General features: G+C 39.9%; 2 protein-coding genes across 2 annotated transcripts; one reads left to right on the forward strand and one right to left on the reverse strand.

The window, feature by feature from the left end:
* Positions 1 to 619: 619 nt before the first annotated feature.
* Positions 620 to 12026, forward strand: LOC104967295 (dnaJ homolog subfamily B member 2-like). The gene is made up of 11 exons (XM_010796708.1): positions 620 to 732; positions 2331 to 2540; positions 2998 to 3268; positions 3635 to 3739; positions 3931 to 4047; positions 4956 to 5030; positions 5338 to 5470; positions 6001 to 6071; positions 8333 to 8629; positions 11415 to 11468; positions 11624 to 12026. Exons 2-10 carry the CDS (start codon positions 2409 to 2411, stop codon positions 11441 to 11443), a joined length of 1230 nt encoding a protein of 409 aa, XP_010795010.1. The 5' UTR covers positions 620 to 732; positions 2331 to 2408; the 3' UTR covers positions 11444 to 11468; positions 11624 to 12026.
* Positions 12027 to 12976: 950 nt separating this feature from the next.
* LOC104967297 (receptor-type tyrosine-protein phosphatase-like N) lies at positions 12977 to 18487 on the reverse strand. The gene is made up of 10 exons (XM_010796709.1): positions 18482 to 18487; positions 16812 to 16959; positions 16609 to 16682; positions 16083 to 16160; positions 15710 to 15829; positions 15115 to 15281; positions 14281 to 14334; positions 14042 to 14106; positions 13428 to 13501; positions 12977 to 13335 (listed from the first exon to the last, which is right to left on the reverse strand). The coding sequence occupies exons 1-10, from the start codon at positions 18485 to 18487 to the stop codon at positions 13264 to 13266; spliced, it is 858 nt and encodes a 285-aa protein (XP_010795011.1). The 3' UTR covers positions 12977 to 13263.
* Between the last annotated feature and the right edge of the window lie 516 nt (positions 18488 to 19003).

Genomic DNA, 19003 nt, shown 5'->3' on the forward strand with positions numbered 1-19003 from the left:
TTCCAACAGACTTTTTGTGGATGTGCTTTGAAACTGCACTCTGTGAACAGCTTGCTCTTTGAGAAATTTCTTTTTGTGTCTTACCCTCCTGATGGAGGGTGTCAATGACGGTCCTCTGGACAGCAGTCAGATCAGCAGTCTTCCCCATACTTGTGATTTAGTTTACTGAACCAAGCTGAGTGTTTTTCAAGGCTCAGGAAACCCTTGCAGGTGTTTCGAGTTAATTAGACGATTCAAGTGATTCGTTGAACACCCTACTAGTATACTTTTTCATGATATTCTAATATTTAGAGATAGGATATTTGAGTTTTCTTAAGCTGTATGCCATAATCAGCAATATTAAAATAATAAAAGGCTTGCAATATTTCAGTTGATTTGTAATGAATCCAGAATGTATGACATTTTTGTTTTTTTAATTGCATTACAGAAAATAAAGAACTTTATCACAATATTCTAATTTTCTGAGACAGTCCTGTATACACAATCAACAGACACATTTATACATATGCACACATTAAGATAAAAGCACAACAATCAATATATACAAAATAACAGTCACTTCAATATCTTTGGGAATGTACATTAGTGCAAGATTGACATCATTTCACCTAACTTGCAATTTTGTCACACAAATACAAAACTGTTGGTTGTTTTTTCACCCCAACAGTATCTGAAAAGAACTTCCTGGAGTCTGAAACAGGCCTGAAGATTAAACAGACCGGTGTAGGAGAGGTATGTGATACACACAAACACACATAAACTTAAAGGGACATGTCCTCAGTAACCCCTGCTTTCAGTAACACATGAAGCAGTTGTCAAGGCAACAGAGATATAATCACTTCTCTGCTATCCATACCATCTCATTTAAATCTAATAATTGATGGACCCTATCTTGGCAGATGATCAGACTTGCCAGTGTCAGTTTAGACTCCCGACAGACCACCAGCTAATGGATCTTTTGTAGCTGCGGACGGCTTGATTCGGTCTCCCAGATATGTTAAGTCATTTGCATCAGGTCATGTTGCTGGTTGCCTACTATAAAATGGCTGCTTGTAACATGGTTTAGAAACACAATTGGGTGAGTTAGTGTTGAGAACACCCAGTAGAAATCGGACACAACGCTGAAGGATATGGTGTATTTTCAAATGAGTAAATATGTATTACCTTTCGGTGAGAACATTTTGATTAGTTCAATAATAATGTATTTCCCTTACGCTATTAAACTGCTTTGGTAAAGATTTGGAAAGGTCACTTGTCATCCCGAAAAAAAGGTTATACAACAACTGCTACATCAGGATTAGCTTAATCATCAAAACCATTATTATTTCAAATTACTTTACTACCACAAGCAGTGCACTGTTTTATTCTGCAGCACACTCAGTACATTCAGTTTTCCATCCACTATCACATTGTGCTGTAATATTGTGTGTGGGTGTTTGTCTGCGAGTGTATGCCCCTCTGAGTGTGGGCCACCTGGAGGGCAAGTGGCCAGAACAAATCAGCAAGTCTGCACCTCATAACCATCACTGCATTGTTGCCATGGTGCTTCACTTCCTAATCCAACCCCCTACTGTGACTCCCGGATCCCAGGTGCTATGGCAACAGTCAATGGTGTCATCAACCTCATTACTCACAGAAATAGATTGATTTCGGATCTCTGAATCATTGCCTTCATCTCTTACTTTGTTGGATTGATAAGAAAATGCCATTTTAGCATAACTACCAACTTAAAAAACAATTTAATTCTAGGCTGATGAGATATTGCGATTGTCCTGCATAGCATTAATGGTATATGCTGACTATACGTGTTAACTCATACATTATTTTAATTAAAATGAAAGCATGATATGTATACTGATTTAAGTATTAGACTCACACTCATCAACAGTGAGTGAAGAAAGAGCGGGGGTGATTTTTTTTCAGCAGACGTTTTATTTTGCTTTGAATTCTGCTGTGGCGGCATGATGAAAACCGTTTTGAAAGATAAAAGAGGAGATGAAGAAGAGGGGGAATGACACACTGCTGTCTGTTTAACGACTCCCTAGTTCATATTACCTTGACTTCTCAGAGCTCTGTCTCTAAATGTCAACATCAAGCTCACCGAGCACACCTTGCTGTCATATACAGTTACATAAAAACAAATGGTTAATATGAAATGAGTGACCTTTAGTTCCAGTGGCAGGGGCAGAATCCCAGAGGTAGCTTATCTGAGATCGACTACTCATAAAAGGCAAATGTGTGTGTCAACAAAACGAGATAGCACTTTGGTGAATGTGTTTTCGAAGCTGGCTATAGCTCAGACAATGCTCTTTATGATGTGTTTTTCCTAGAGGATAGATGCACGGGGTCTCCCTCAGGTAACCAAGGTTTCACAGGGCTCCAGCGGCACAGTCATCACCCTTGTTTCCATGGCAGTCGTCGGAGGCGTGCTGGTATTGGCTATGGCTGTAGCTTGTTTCAGGCACCACGCTCAACAAGTGGCCAATGGCAAGCTTGGACTGGGGCCAGAGGGAGGAGCAGAAACACACTTTGACTACCAGGTAAGAACATCTTACTGTGGGAAAGGCCTTTTTATATCGTTTGTTCCAGCATTTCATGGAAAAATGGAAGAAAACATATAATGTATGGTCAAAAGGACGGTTATTGAAAGCATTTAGGCTACATTGAAAAACATGTCTCCAAGATCAGGCAATTATTTGATAACTGGACTTAAACTCCCACTGTACATCTTACATTTATATTCAATTTAATATTGAATAATCAATTTCTTGCACAATAATATCCTGCATTATATTTGTTACTGGAAATGTTTATTCCCAAATGTATATTTTCCACATACACCTATATATATATTTTTTTTTTTTACTTTTTAATGCTATTTTATTTCTATTTATCTATCTATCTAATTAAAAACAAATAGTTGCTACCCTGGTATGAATTAACAACCTTTTTTGTTTTTTACTGTTCTACCACTTCCTCTCCCTACCTTCCTCCCAGGAGCTATGTCGGCAGCACATGGCGTCCAAATCCTCCCTGTCCCGCCAGGAATGTATGGCCGGAGTGAGTGGCGGCCTGGCGGGCTCTGCCATTGGCACAGGTGCGGGGGGGCGGAGGGGTACGGACACTTCCCGCGTCAGCAGCGTTTCCTCTCAGTTCAGTGACGGTCCCCAGCACAGCCCGTCCTCCACCCACAGCTCCACCCCTTCCTGGAGCGAAGAGCCGGCCCAGTCCAACATGGACATCTCTACTGGTCACATGATACTGGTGAGTGAATCAGAGTGGACAGATGTGGGAAGGAGTGGAGTACAAATACTTTGTTACTTTACTTAAAGCTCACCTATTGTGCAAAATCCACTTTTTCATGTCTTTTTTACATAAATATGTGTCCCCTCTGTGTAAAGAGATTCTGAAAGTTTCAGGTTTTCCTGAAACTTTCAGAATCTCTTTACACAGAGGGGACACATATTTATGTAAAAAAGACATGAAAAAGTGGATTTTGCACAATAGGTGAGCTTTAAGTAAAGNCGTGGATGCGTGGGCCACCCGAATAGGTTAAGGGGCCTTTGGCTTTTCTTGCCGGGTTGCGGTGCGGTGCCCCCACAAATAGAATCAAATTCTGTGGGAAACACTGTAGGTCATTGGTTTTTATTCCATCATGAAATTCTGCTCTGTTCTTCTCCTACAGAGAGTAAGCGTGAAGCATATGACAGACATGGAAATGACAGAAGGCCACCCACAGGTAATTAAAACCCAGCTTGAAATATTATTGCATCCACTACATGTTCTTCCTTGTGTTTCATGCAACCTCCATTTCATTCACTATTCTCATGTTGTGGCACCATAACGTTTTCCTCTCTCTACTCTTTCCCCCACTATTTCACTCTCTTTGCTGTTGCTCATCCCTCTGACCCCGACTACTTGATTTTTCAGGTTCCTCCAGCGCAGAGTTTTCTTCAGATTTCCCAGGATTCACCTTCACATTCCGTAAGCCAGATGACGTGTTCAGAGAGTTTTTTGGTGGCCAGGATCCTTTCGCTAACTTCTTTGGTAAGTCTGTCACAATAATCCAATATTCATTTTCATTTATATGAGCATTTTTATCATTTATATTATATGAACAAATATTTGTATTTAAAACAAATAGTTTTGGGGGAACTCAATGCTTCAGTCAAAACAATTAGTGTTACATTTGGTCAGGTACATTTTTACGGTTTTTATTTTTTTATTTTCTAGATGCTGCTAATGACTTTAGCCTTTGTTGACATTTCACATTCCACATTCATCATAGCATATTTATTTATATTGTAAGAATTTGTATATAATACATTATGATTAAATTATTATTGTACATATACGCACACCTTGGTGCAATTGTAGATTATTAGGAGCTAATCTCAATTCAGTTTAAACAGATGAAATGTTATGTGGAAAAAAAGGTATGAATGTATTTTATGTGGATAAATTGTTTTGCAATAACATAAATAATAATATAATAGATAGATGAACCCAGACGATTGCTAACAAACATCAGGTAGGATTTTCTGTGAAATGGCAAGATGGGGGGGAAGGGGGAGGGACGGGGTGGCATGGGAAAGGGATTCCCTATATATATATATTTTTTTTTTCTTTGTCTTTTCTTTTCTTTTTGTATTGTCTATATTGTCTATATAATTGGTATCTGTGTATTTAAGTCCCTTTTTGTGAGGGCAAAAAACAATAAAAAGTTGGTCACAAAAAAAGAATTTGTATATAAAGAGATATCTGTTAACTCTTTAATTGCATTTTTACATTTTTGCTCATTAGTCACATGTCTGTGCAGTAAATGAAACAAGGGTACTTCCTACCCCACACGTTAGAAGATTAAATTGAGTACAGTTTTCAGGTAAAAATAAGTGTCTCTCTCTCTCTCTCTCTCTCTCTCTCTCTCTCTCTCTCTCTCTCTTTCTCTCATCCAGATGACTTCTCATCCTTCGGAGGCACGTCTTCTCGCCTCGGGCCCGGGCGATTCTTTTCCTTCCCTTCAGCAGGAGGTAAACAGCTACATGAAGAAAGTTAAATAGCAAATACAGTATCCATTATTTTAGCAGCAAATAAGACATTATGGCGTATGAAAACATCAAAGAAAATTGAAACAACAAAAATGTGGCACAAAAGTATACTTGGACTCTATGATTAACAAATGTAAGTTTGTGGACAAAAGTCAAAGTCGCTGTGACCTCACAAAACATGTTATTGACCTTTAACCAGGAATTCTTACTCTAGATATCACCATTTCACAACATCTTCTCTCTTCACTTCTCTTCTGCTTTCCCTTCCTGATCACCTGTCCTTCTTCAGTTAATTTTACATCCTTCTCCTCTTCCATGGGTGGTCTGGATGGGATGGACAGCATGGGCGGCGGTATGGGCAACTTCAAGTCAGTTTCTACCTCCACTCGCATCATGAATGGCAAACGCACCACCACCAAGAAGTACGTAACGGCGCCAAAAGAAAAGTTACCCCTCCTGGGAACTATATTATTTTCAAATATTTCTCTATTTCTTTAACGAACAGGGTTTCACGGGCAGGGCTTGTTATTAACTACTGTATGCAATTCATGAATGTGAAACATTGTAGGAAATGATCTTAAATCTGTCAAAAATGCCTCATTTAAATGTTCCTTCACTCTTAGAAGACGTACACACACGCAACTATTTCAAGTATTCTAAGAACTTTTGTTGTTGACTTAAGTGACAGATGGGGTCCAAGAATAGCAAGCCGCATGAATGTGTAGGGTGTGTATGATTTCTTAATGCTCTTAATGTTTTCATATATTGGCTGATGTTTATCGGATTCTCTTTGCTTTTTAATGACTGTTTTTAAATGCGTTTCTGCTGCACTATTTCTTAATGCTCTTAATGTTTTTCATTTTTGTAAAGTACTTTGAATTTCCTTGTGTTGAAAGCTGCTATTTATATATATATAAACTTACCTTGCCTTGCCATTTATTTCTTATTACAGGACGAAGGAGAACGGGCAGGAGAGAACAGAGATCGAGGAGGACGGGGTGTTAAAGACTGTCCTAATTAATGGTAAAAGAACATTCAGTTTGCACTATTCTATCTGTTTTTCTGTTTTATGTCCTATATATATTCATGTTGCACTGTTGGAGGAGCCTGTGACTTAAGATTGTCATTGCCATAGCTACACCGTAGCTAATGTGCACATGAAAGCAATAAAGTCTTGAATCTTGAAACAACGCATACTGAATGGTGTAAAAAAGAAACTGATGTCTAATGTAACCATTTTTATCCCTTCACTTTCTTCTAAATATATTTGTTAAAGGTCACCTATTATGCAAAATCCACTTTTTCCTGTCTTTTATACATAAACATGTGTCCCCTCTGTGTAAAGAGATTCTGAAAGTTTCAGGATAAAATATTCTCTCTCTTTGTTACCTGATCAGGGTAGGAATTTCACGGCCCGTCATTGCCCCTCGATCTGGCCTTTATGCCTCACAAATAATTGTACGTATGGCCACCATGGCCTTTGTGCCCCTCACACTGTTAAAATATCAAATTTGCTTTAAAAGCGTCTGCATTATGCTGCGTTCACAACAGACGCAATGCGAATATTTGCATTGCTCTATGATAATGATAAATGATATGATAATGAGATAATGATGATAATCTCTGGAGTTTCACCGCGGCTGTCAGCTGTGTTTACTCCTGTCATTCAAACAGGAAGCGCTGGAGAGGGGGCGGGGCTTATATCCATGTAAATACTGTGGTAGAAATCAACTACAACAAAATGAACATGTTTTACCGTGATTTAATTCTAATACACGTTTCAAAATGATGCCGAAGTAACTACATACTGATACCGGTTAGTAAAAACCAAGAACTAATGCTTTGACAAGTGTACAGACAAGACGGCAGGCGAAAAAGCTTTTAAAATGCGTGTTTTCTGAATGGAGATCGGATCAATCAGGCTAAACTAACGTTGTATATCCTCCGTCCAAACTCACAACAACGTCCTAAAGATAGAAATAAAGCAGTGACTATATTCACCATGACAAGACAGTCTGTGGTTTGTACTTGTTTAACCTTTGTCCAGTTTCTGAACAGATATGAGGAGCTGTGAGCTCGGTGTCCTAACAGCTAACGGCTGAGGTATTGGTTTTCTGATTCAGTGGCTACGATCCTCACTGCTGATTGGATACCGTGAGAACGCGTCACACGAATTTGACACTCGAGTTGAAAAAATTTATTAAAGAGACTCTCGACAGACTTTTGCATTTCAAAGCATTGCTTGTTCATACAGTTGATTGTTTGAGCTTCACTGTGCACTGCTGAATGACGTACAGTATGTGCAGAGTTTGACCCTTGAAGGCTGTTTCTTCTGCTCTGAAATGGAAAATATTTGTTACATATTAATAGAATTTTAGATTTTTTGATTTGATTTCGGATTTGTGAATGGGAGAAGTAGTAGATGGAAAACATACCAAACACTAATTATTCAAAGTAGATTATTTCATTTTATATATGGTAATACTATGGAGGCATAGGCCTATTATAATGTTTGATATTAAAAAAGTGATTTGTTTTCCGTGTCATTCGTGTGTTTTTCTTATCAGAAAGTGAAGTTATTTATTTGTAAGCCCCAAAACCAATGTTTTCCCTCAATGGCCTTAGTGCCCTAAAAGATGTCGTGATACCAAAGGTCAAATGGCCTTGCCCCTAAAATGACGAAATTCCAAGCCTGGTCCTGATCCATTTATATAAAAACCTGTCTGAGAATGAGCTGATCAGATTTAGGCCACTTTATGATTTTTTGGCTTGTGTAACCATTAGCCAATCACCAACCAAGATAACCCCCCCCACACCTTATCACCTGAATCTCCTCCTAGAGCACCATTGTGTTATTTTTAACCAAATATCTCTCAGAGGGGCGTGGGGAGGGGCTCCTTATTTTCATCTAAAGTAACAGACAGAGAATCAGCACTTTTGAAACAGGGCTGAAACAGAGGGAATTATGGGATGCTACAATGGGTTTGGTATTTGGAGCCAAGCACTTCAGAGACATGCTTTGTATATATCTGAGACCTATAATAAAGTAATAAAAACAGTATAATAGGGGACCTTTAATTAATGCTTTCAGTGACTTTTAATGCTTTCACAAACGAAGTCAAAGAGCAATATCAAGGCTGAACATGCTAATCTGCAAACCTTTGACATTATCTTATCAAAAAGCTTTCAAGTTGAACGTTGGGCTTAAAGAAAGTGTTATATTGAAAGCTGTGCGTATTCGTAACTCATATCAACACCTTCGTTCTTGTGTGTGTTGTCTCCAGGTGTGCAGGATGAAATGGCCCTCACACTGGAGCTGAGCCGACGAGGGGATCTGTCCCGTAAATCTCCTCAGAAGCCCCGAATCCAACACAGATCACCTGCCGAGTGTGAGAGACCCCGCCCCAGCCCTCACTCGGCAGCCCCACACCGCTCATTCAGCTCCGCCCCATTCTACCACTACGGGGTTGCAGCTGGCAGTGAGGATGAAGAAGTAGAAGATGAAGATCTGCAGATGGCTTTGGCATGCAGCTTGTCAGAATTGGATGCCCAGCAGAGAGCAGCTACCGACTTCATATCAGGTGCCGGGGATGGGAGCAAAGCCATGAAGTACAAAATTAAGACTACACAATGTAATGTGGCTGATGGTGAAGGGGAGGGAGGGGACAGGGGGGAGGTTAAAAAGGGCTCAGGGCCTGGTGCTGGGTGGGAAACGGAGGGAAAGGGAACAAGCGAACCAGACTTCTCTCCTGAGTCCTCCACTACTGCCACCACCTCGCCTCTGAGCCAGAGCAGTGAAGAAGAGTTTGCACCTGCCGTGAAAAATAAAAAAAATAGTGACGGCAGCGTGAAAAATAAAAAGAAGTGCGGGTGTATTATGTGTTAATACAGTGCATGTGTGTGTGTGTGTGTGTGTGTGTGTATTTGGGATGCCTTATTTTGTATACTTACCTCTATGTTTCTGCTTTCAGCCAGACTCTAATTTAATGTGATTGCCAGACTCAGACAGTGCCTCAACTTATCACAATGCTTTCATGCAGATTTAACACTAAGAGTGACAGCTAGTCGACTTTGACATGGTGCCAACCCAGACATTTCCATATAATTGTTCAGTACAGATAAAAGATCAAATGTAAAGCAATGCAGATGATTTGTGAATGTATGTAAATATGCCAAATATTTACACAGACTGAAAAGATTGTGAGGATCGAGAGGGATTTAGCTGTGGCCAAGTTTGTGGTGATGTGTGTGTGTGTGTGTGTGTGTGTGTGTGTGTGTGTGTGTGTGTGTGTGTGTGTGTGTGTGTGTGTGTGTGTGTGTGTGTGTGTGTGTGTGTGTGTGTGTGTGTGTGTGTGTGTGTGTGTGTGGATGCGTGTGATCAATGGATGCAAATCTATAATGCCCCTTTCACACCAACGCGGTTCCAGGGCCGGAGCTAGAGTCGGATAAGCACCGTTTTTTCCTGTTCACACCGCAGCGGAGCCGGCTCTAACAAGATGCAGAACTTTAATAACTTTTAAAAACTTGTTTTATTGAAAAAATGGTTTATTGATCAGCTGATACTGATTTTTAGAATATATATATATATATATATATAGAGGCAAAAACAAAAATGAAGGACACTTTGCAAAAACACATTGCTTGTTTGCAAACACACCGGCTTCCCAGTCAGAATTGCTCAAACCGGTGGCCAAAGTATCATTTAATGAAGTACATAGTACAAGCCTTAATACACTGAAATATCATGACCATATTTGGTCAGATTGTAGATTAGGGAAACCCTTTATGAGATTGAAAGGCAAAGCACAGTGTGCAATAAATACAGCATTAAGACTGATTGTAAATGATAGTCTCAATCTTTAATATTGTGATCCTTTAATGCCTTTGCATGATTTGACTACTTTAGACTTTATACAAATGTTTCCTACATTAACACCTAAAATGTGCCAAGTTAGAAAAGCACAGGTAAAGAAAAAGCTATACTTTATTAGTGAACAGGAATGTTGTCAGGTGAGGAGGTGGGAGGGAGTGTCGTTAAGTTCAACTGCACTATGAATGCTTTAAAATGATGTCGCCAATCAACAAATCAAAGTGACGAAAAACAACCTGCTGACTATGACTGCTGCTGTAGACCTGTGTGTTGTGTGGAGCGACTCTAAGAAAGGAAAACATTACTCTAAATGTAATTAATACGTTAACACTTTTTTACTGCTGTTCAAGGACAAACCTGTCTCACTAAGTACCTTATCACAGGTCCTGTTTCTGGCACAGCTGATATACATAGAGCACAATAAGTGTAGTATTTAGATGTCGCTAATTTTCACGAGTGCTTTCTTTATTTTGTTGTGCATGAGTTTTGCTTCGCTTTAAAGAATAACGTTCATCACTTGCAAACATTAAGCATGGCTGATACTGTTGATGCCTAAGGGAATGAGAAAGAGGCAACTCCCTGTATTATTTGTATTTCCTTGAACTGCCATGTATTTTGTTATTTTTATTTTTGCAGATTGTTAAAAAGGAAATAGCAAATAAAAAGTGACTCAAAGAGGATATTTGATATATTTGATTTTTTTAAGAACATGGCAGTAATTGTTCTGCCTTTATTTGTCACATATTTCACACCACACCACTAGTGTACCACCATTACTACTTCAACTAACGACCACACATGAAATCACTGCAGTGCCGCTTTCCCTTTCATTTATATGGTATTTCTGGATCCCAAAAAAACTGATGTTGATAAGCCATTTTTAAAACAAATGAAAAGCGCACATAACATCATTTAATCTAAAAGAAGTACTTGATCAGTATGCTCACTTTTGATTTCACTCAGTTTGTTGTTGAACCAATGTCTTACTATTAACTTAACTCATTATTACACTCCTTTATTTATCATTACAAGTCTGCCTGTTTCTCATCTGCTCATATCGTCTCACCTTATGTTGTGCAATAGATCTACTCTCAGTGCAAACTAAGTACATTTTTCATTGAAAATATTATTTTGATAAAGGAAAGGAAATTGAGGAATAATAACTCAAAATAGTGTTTTCAGTTGTTTACAGAAACACTAAAACCTGTCAAAACAAGATGTTCAGCTAGCCAGCACCAATCAGCACACATTTCAAATAATGTTATCTGATATTTTGTTCCGCACATACTATTGTTGGCTGATCTGTTCCGCTTCCATTTTCATTATGCTGCTTCGCTAATGATGTGCTGGTATCACCTTTTAGTGCCGTTTGCAGTATACATAGAACATAATATTTTTTAAATCAATACGTGACAAACATCTTATTACGATAGAATTAAGGAGTTAAAGAGTTCAGTGGGAATTTGTTGTCTTACACATCCTGCTCCCTGTTTCAGACTCAGACTTCGAGGCCTTCACAAGCTAACCTGATTGGCTCGTGCTGCCCTGAGGTAAAGACCAGTGTGAACCTGAAGCCCCCTGAATGTTGCCCAATAAGCCCTTTGTAGATGGAGTCCAATCATTGTTAGAAATAATATTTATAAAAGGTAATCATATTTGCATTACTGATGAAGTGTAACATTTCCTTGTTCATTTATTCTTACAGGTCAAAGGTCAATTCCCCAAGATGCACTTGTCTCTCTCTGCCCATCATGGCCACTACCTGCTGAATGAGACTTAAATGATTCAAATGCGTGTTTTTATATGTGAGTGTGAGTGTGTGTACATAGCTCATTGTGGAGCAAGAGACTGGAACGTTTGTGTTTTGAAACCCAAGGAAATAGTTGTAATCTTCTCTGCTTTAACTGCTGTGTCAGCAGAATGATATGCTGAATTATGCCTGCAAGTGGAAACTGATAAATGAAACTAATAGAACAATGTTTTAGAAGGAGAGAAAATAAAGCATTTCTTGCTGACTATTCTGCATCAGACCATAATAGTTTGTAGACTTATACATAATCAATATATATAGAATAATATAAGTGTTGTCAGGGTTAAAGAATTGCAGTTAAATTGCCAAACGTTCTCTTTAAGTTAAAAAAGGTCTACTTGTCATTATTGTAATGCACTTGTTTTTGGCTGTCCCACCCTTTATGCTGCAGGGGGCGCTGTGTACAGCTCTAGAATTGCAGCTGTTGATGCATTTAGGATACATTTTGAATAATACATGGATTTCTAATCAATAGATTAAAATGCATGATACTTTTAATGCAATGTTATCGTTTTTTTGTATGAAACAAAAACACAACCACTTAAAAACAGTGGTTGTCAAAGTGAGCAAAGAAAGCCTTTCCCTTTGAGTTTAGTTTTTTGCTGCGTCACATCACACATTTATTCAAGTCAAAAATACATTTTTTATAGATATTTTCTGTCCGTCTGCTACATGAATAAACACAATCATCAGGATGAATTATTTACATGAATCACAAGGTCGAACACAGAGCAAGACGATGAAGAACCCAGAGTTACTTTGGTGGACTTGGAAGGTACATCATCGAAGGAGACCAGAGCTTATAGCAAACAATCATGTTGCCATGGCAAAGACAAGCTTCAAAAATAAAAAACCTGCTTGGAATCAACACACAGTAGCACACAGTATTCTGGTGGACACGTAACAACACACTTAGAGATTTAAAAACCATTGAAACCTTTGAGCCGGATGGATACTTTGTAAAGGGATTCAACATTATTTTAACAATATTCCAAGGAAATTGTAATGTTCAACACAATGGCAAAACAAACCATTAGTGATGGTTGGAAATCATCTGTTAATGTTGATAGATCATTTGAGGTAATCATGTCTAGTAAGACGGTGGATTAGGCCGAGATGGAGTCAGATCGGTAAACAGTGTCACACATATATTATGTTTTTGAAACCATCAACAGAAGTGTTTTCTATCCTGTCAGCGCACACTATATTAGCACGTTTTTTTATTCCTCGTCATTGTCATTGGCTGGCTTAATTGGTGTCTTATTATGTAGAATCTCCAGAGAGCAAAGATCATGATTAACATTTAATCTCTTGGCCATATTTTACATCTTGCAAGAAATAATTTATGAAGTTCCAGAAAGTTTTAAAAACCCAGCAAATGAGTTGATGGTCAAATACTGCATGCTGAAGACATGAGCTGTAAGAGCTCCAGGTGTGGTGGAGCAAATTCTAATATACAGTGATGGCCAGACAAACATGGCTGGGTCGTACGAGTGTGTCCTTATGAGTATTTATTTTTGTGTCCATGGATGTCCTCACTGTGGCAGGGCTTTCAAGATGGCATTCACCTCCTCTGCTACTGCTGTCAGCGCAAACTCAAACTGGTCCTGATCAGAATGAGAGATTTGGAAAATAAGTTGAATTGTGGACATCTACCATATAAGTGCTAAAAGAGGGACAACACACACAGATATGGTACCTTGGTGCGGACTAATCCAGGTCTCTGGTCTCTGATGTGCTCCAGTGCGGCTGCGATGTCAATCTCCTTCACTCCTAACAACAAAGACAGGAAGGGTCAAAACATTAGTACCACAGTTCTGAGGGTTACTCACTGTTTTGTAACATAGATGCCAACACTCTTCAATAGAAAAGGAACCCTATTATGCATCATGGTGTTATTCTGAAACACTCAAATAAACCTTTAGTGTGGCGAAGATAACAGAAATGATTTGGTTATGCATTCATGAACCAAACAAAATTAAACAAAAAAGGGGTTTTCTCTAGCTAACAAGGCATGTTTATGAAACAATATAAAAAAACATACATGCATCCATATCATAGTGTGGAACATCACATTTTAAATGCATTGTGTTTATAACGACCTCATCAGTGTATATACTGAGCTGCTGTGAGCAAAACCTGACATAATTTCACCCTTAAACCCAAGGGTACTAAACTAACCTTGGCGTATGTGCAAATGTGTGTGTGTGTGTGTGTGTGTGTGTGTGTGTGTGTGTGTGTGTGTGTGTGTGTGCAGTGTGTGTGTGTGTGTGTGTGTGTGTGTGTGTGTGTGTGTATGTGTGAGCGACTCACCCTTGGCCATGCGGTTCAGCACCATGTCAATGAGGATGTACGCGCCAGTGCGGCTAGTGCCATCGCTGTGAGAGTGACAGAGAGAAAAAAGGAAATGCACTGCGTTGTAATTCCCCATAATGTTTTAACTCAATCTGCTTTCTGCTCCAAACACACAATTTCCTAATTAGTAATATTTATGATTCTGCAAATCCGGGTCTTTCACAGAAACCTGACAGTCATCAGATGTATTCTTTTACCCGCAGTGAACGATGATTGGGCAGGAACGACCTCTGTAGCATTTATTCACCTTCCTGAAAAACAGGAACAAGGGACAACAGAGACGGAAAAGAGAACATATAAAGGGCATTAATATCAATTATTCATAGTCAACTTTTTAATCGCAAATAAACATGTTCACATATGCAATGAATATACATAAATGCCTTGTCAGTCATCACAACATGCAGCTGTTAATGTCTCTTTTGCAGATTCAGACATTGTTGGTTCTGAGAGGTAAACAGAATGTGATCAAGTAGTAAGAATAAAGCATGAGAGGTAACTGACAGACAAAAACAGTCAAATCAAGAATGAAGAAAATGATGTCAGGACAGGAATACATATAAAATGGCATGAGGTGGTGGACGACAGAGAGTGGCATGGTAAAACAGGAAGGAATAGGTGAAGAGGAAGCCACAGATTCACTGTCCCTCTTGCAGTAGCCAGTCACACCTGCCAATGCTCATTTTTGTGACTATGCAACTGGAGCCAGAGTACTAGCTGCAAACCACAAAAATGACACTGGTAGGTGTTAAAATACAAACCTATCAACCTGTACACTGGGAGAGAGGGAGAGAGAGAGAGCTGATGTGATGCATAGGATATGAAACACACCATGCAGATAAAACAAGAAGAATGTGATGAGGAAGAGCCAAACTCGCTGGTGTGTTAGGGTACCAGTAAGACAATGCATTATTATTCCACACACTGCATCCTTGCCACCTGTTGGCTCCACTTCCTGTTTAATTATTGAGCAGGTTTGACTCTTGAGGCACTTCAAGGGCACATGTGGGATAGTTGATGTAATTTATTACCGACGGAAGTCTAACAGTGGTCTTGTGGAGATGGGGATGCCGTCAGCGGGCCAGCTCAGCAGGTGAAACTGTGTCAAGGTTCTGGTCTCCTGCGTCTGGACGTTCTTCAGGTAGAAGCTACGCACCAGGAAGTCCTTACACCAGATGTGCTCAGACACCAAGTTCACCTGATGAATACAAAGGTATAAGGGGGAAGAGAGACAGAAAGGAAGGACAGACGCAGAGGAGAAATGGAATTTAATTTAAGAGGGTAAAGATAACGGATGATAAATTTAAACCAAAGTCGACACCAGGAAAACATGCATGTGTTAAAGAGAAAAGGCCTGTTCAATTCAAGATGGAGAAATTGCCAAATTCAATTTTTTTACTGAAGTCGAAATTATCACATTCAAATGTGTAGTTTATTTCATACATGTGACTTATTTCATCTTTAATAGATATTATTTACAGTTATCATTAGCCTCTTAACATATACGTTAGATACAACTACTATGACAACAGGTCTAATGCAGGGATTATTCCTGCTACACTGAATGCTTATTACCAGAAGAGCATTATTTATAGTGAACATAGTGAGTTGCAACAGGAAATGAACCTCGTAGATGTGGTAGAGTGATGAGCCCTCATCAGGCCAGTACCGCTCGCACTGTTTCTCTCCGTCTTCAACCAGAGCCGTCATCATCACTATCACTGTGCAGCCGTTCTCCCACACCATCTGCCGGTTGGAGAGACCACACACACACACACACACACACACACACACACACACACACACACACACACACACACACACACACACACACACACACACACACACACACACACACAAAAAGGGATGTAAACACACTGTGAGTACAATGCACATGGTCCAATGGCCTACATTATTTCATTTTGTCAGTGAGCAGCAAGTACATCCTCTAAACTTGGGAGTAAGACAGGAAAATAACTTGGGAAGGATTCAAACCGACCTGCCAGAAATCAGCGACAGTGTGAGCCATTGGTCCCTGTGTGGCGATGTAAGATGGCTGGCGAGGGTCATGGTCAAACTATGGGTTAAAGAAAAAAAGGAAGAGAGAAGAGATTTGAAAGGTTTTTCTTTCTGAGGATTCTAAAGCTTTAAAATGTTTCCTTGGCTTCTTGAGCAGGGATTGGATTTGACAGATTACACTTGAATTAGGTTTTAGTGTCCGATGCTGATAGAGGGACAGGCTTTGGCATTGCAGGTTGAAAAACAGAATCAAACTGTACGACACATCCAAAAAGCTACGTTCTGTTGTAACAAAGACTTCCTTTTATGCTAAATTCAATTCAATGAACAACAGTGTTTAGTATAACTTCAGTTCCAATATAAACATAGGTCGAGTACATTAGAAATGATAATCAAAGACTATGTATTAAGTTTTAACTATGACATCGTTTATTGGGGTTACAAACCACAAATGATAAATATCAGCAGATACTGTAAATGCTTTAGATTGTTTCAGGGCTTCTTACAATGAGGCTGGCGTTGATGAAGTCTTGTTTATTGGAGTTTACTTCCGTCTTCAACTTCACCCGAGTGTGATCATCTGTAAAAGAAGACATGTCAAGAATGAGTCACTGAATGAGTCACTGAGCAGGGTGATCTATGATTGATCTAGCAGCAGCATCACAGAGAAAGACAGGAAATAAAAAGAGTGACACATTGATGAACTCACAGGGGACGGATTCAGCGTGTCTGTTTTTGTCCATGTTGCTCGGAGCTTGAGCCACAGCCACTGAACAGGGGTCGGCCTGGTATGAGCACAAAGCCTCCCACTCCCTCTGGAGACGGTCCTTATTACGCAGGTGATCCTCCATATAAGCCTGCCGGAGAGATGAAAGGGGAATGATGTGTAGGAGGTTTTGAACGGCAGAGGAAGAAGAGGATTCTTTTGCTGCAGGAAGAACATTTCCACTTTCAGAGATGGAAAAAGTACACACATCCTTTACTCAAGTAGAAGTACAAATACGTGTTTAAAAAAATACTCTGGTACTGACTAAAATTCTTTACTCAAGTCAAAGTAAAGAACTATGGGCTTCGAAATATACTTAAGTAAAAAGTACCCATAACTACCAGCTGTTTTATAGAGTAACTGACCTCCCTTTATATTAAAAGAACAATAATGTCATTGTTAGCTAATGAATGTTTCCATGCCGAACAACGGCAAAATGACAAAGTTCTCATTGGTCCCTCTTCTTTAGAGAAGACCAGGAAATGATGGATACACGGATCATGTTCAAATCAATTGGCACGCAATGACTCTGAATAATAATGATCACGCCACCAATCGCAGATTAAAACTAAAGTAACAAGCCTGTTCTGAAAATGTAAGAAGTAGAAAGTACAGGTATTTGTGTTCAAAATGTAAGAAGTAAAAGTAAAAAGTAAAAAGTAGTTGAGTAAAGTACTGATACCGGAAAAATTTACTTAAAGGTCCCCTATTATACTCTTTTTCATCAATATATAATAGTTCTCAGATATATACAAAACATGTCTCTGAAGTGTTTGGCTCAAAATACCAAACAGATCATTGTAGCATCCCATAATCCCCTCTGTTTCAGCCCTGTTTCAAAAGTGCTGATTCTGTGTCTGTTACTTTAGATGAAAATAAGGAGCCACTCCCCACGCCCCTCTGAGAGATATTTGGTTAAAAGAACACAATGGTGCTGTAGGAGGAGATTCAGGTGATAAGGTTGGGTGGGGGGGTGGTTACCTTGGTTGGTGATTGGCTAATGGTTTCACAAGCCAAAAAAAAAAAAAAAAAACCCCATTTTTTTTTAGTTTTGGGGGGGGGGGAAAAACCCCCCATCCATTAAAAAAAAGGGTGGGGGGGGCCAAAATCTGATCAGCTCATTTTCAGGCAGTTTTTTTTTTATATAAATGATCAGGAAAAAAAGAGGTGATGTTTTTTTTTCCCTGAATGTGACGTGTTCGCGATGTGTTTACGGACAGAGGACACGCGTATGTATGTATAGAAAGACGATGGAAGAAGTGTGAGCTTTGCATAGATAGGTGGACCGTTTAAGAAGTGGAACCCCCCGCCGTGTCGGGAAAGTGTTGTGTGCGAAGTGTGTGTGTGGGATTGTGAGTCATTTTTTTGGGTGTGTCCGCGTGAGGAGGAGAGTGCAACGACGATGTACGAGGTATGGTGCCGTTGTGGGTGTGGGTGAGATCGGTACTACAATGTGGGAGGTTGGTTTTTTTACTATCACTATACTTTTAACGTGCTTTTGCAATAGCACAAATTCCCACCTCAGCTTGATAAAAAAGCATTCTACCCAAGCATTGATGCTGCTTCCAATTAGCAGGATTAATGCAGTTAAAGCTGGCTATAGGGGTGCCTGCCTCCATCTTGGCCCGCAGGAGACATCAAAGCGTACTCTCGCTGCCCCGCCCTGCACTGTTTCCGCCTGAGGATAGAGATAGGTTACGAGAGTGGAGACTGCCTCTGGTGTGCAAACAACTCTCTGTGGGAGTGCGGATGAGTTTGATTACACCTGGCCGACTGCGCGTTGGTGGCGTGTGGTGAGCGTGCGTGAGAGCGCGAGAGCGAGGGCGAGAGGGAGTGAGAGTGCTCCAGCCCACGCTTGTAGCCAGCTACATCAGGTCACTGTGGCTTGTGTAGAGGGTGTTTGAAGAGCGTGTGCGTGTGTGTGTGTGTTCGTGTGTGTGTGTTTGTCCACTGTGCGAGTGTGTGAGTGTGTGCGCGTCTTTACAGCCGGTGTGTGAGCGGGTGTGCGGAGTGCGCAATCTCAGGCTTGTTTTCTGAAAGTGAGGTGCTATTGCATTTCTGTCATACGAGCGAGAGAGAGCGAGAAAGAGCGTGCGGAGTGCGAGTCAAAACAAGGCGTGACTTTATCTTGTGTG

Source organism: Notothenia coriiceps, unplaced genomic scaffold, assembly GCF_000735185.1.
Source record: "Notothenia coriiceps isolate Sejong01 unplaced genomic scaffold, NC01 NC01_scaffold00037250, whole genome shotgun sequence".
In the NCBI taxonomy this organism is placed as follows: domain Eukaryota; kingdom Metazoa; phylum Chordata; class Actinopteri; order Perciformes; family Nototheniidae; genus Notothenia; species Notothenia coriiceps.

Bases quoted from the DNA above. Each gene is read 5' to 3' on its own strand.
- LOC104967295 (XM_010796708.1), top strand. From the start codon at position 2,409: ATGGCAGTCGTCGGAGGCGTGCTGGTATTGGCTATGGCTGTAGCTTGT. The intron at 3,740-3,930 runs GTAATTAAAACC...TTGATTTTTCAG, and splicing joins TGACAGAAGGCCACCCACAG to GTTCCTCCAGCGCAGAGTTT. The intron at 6,072-8,332 runs GTAAAAGAACAT...TGTTGTCTCCAG, and splicing joins AAAGACTGTCCTAATTAATG to GTGTGCAGGATGAAATGGCC.
- LOC104967297 (XM_010796709.1), bottom strand. The intron at 16,161-16,608 runs GTAAGAAGCCCT...TTTAACCCATAG, and splicing joins TCATCAACGCCAGCCTCATT to TTTGACCATGACCCTCGCCA. The intron at 15,282-15,709 runs GTTCATTTCCTG...TGTATTCATCAG, and splicing joins CACTCTACCACATCTACGAG to GTGAACTTGGTGTCTGAGCA.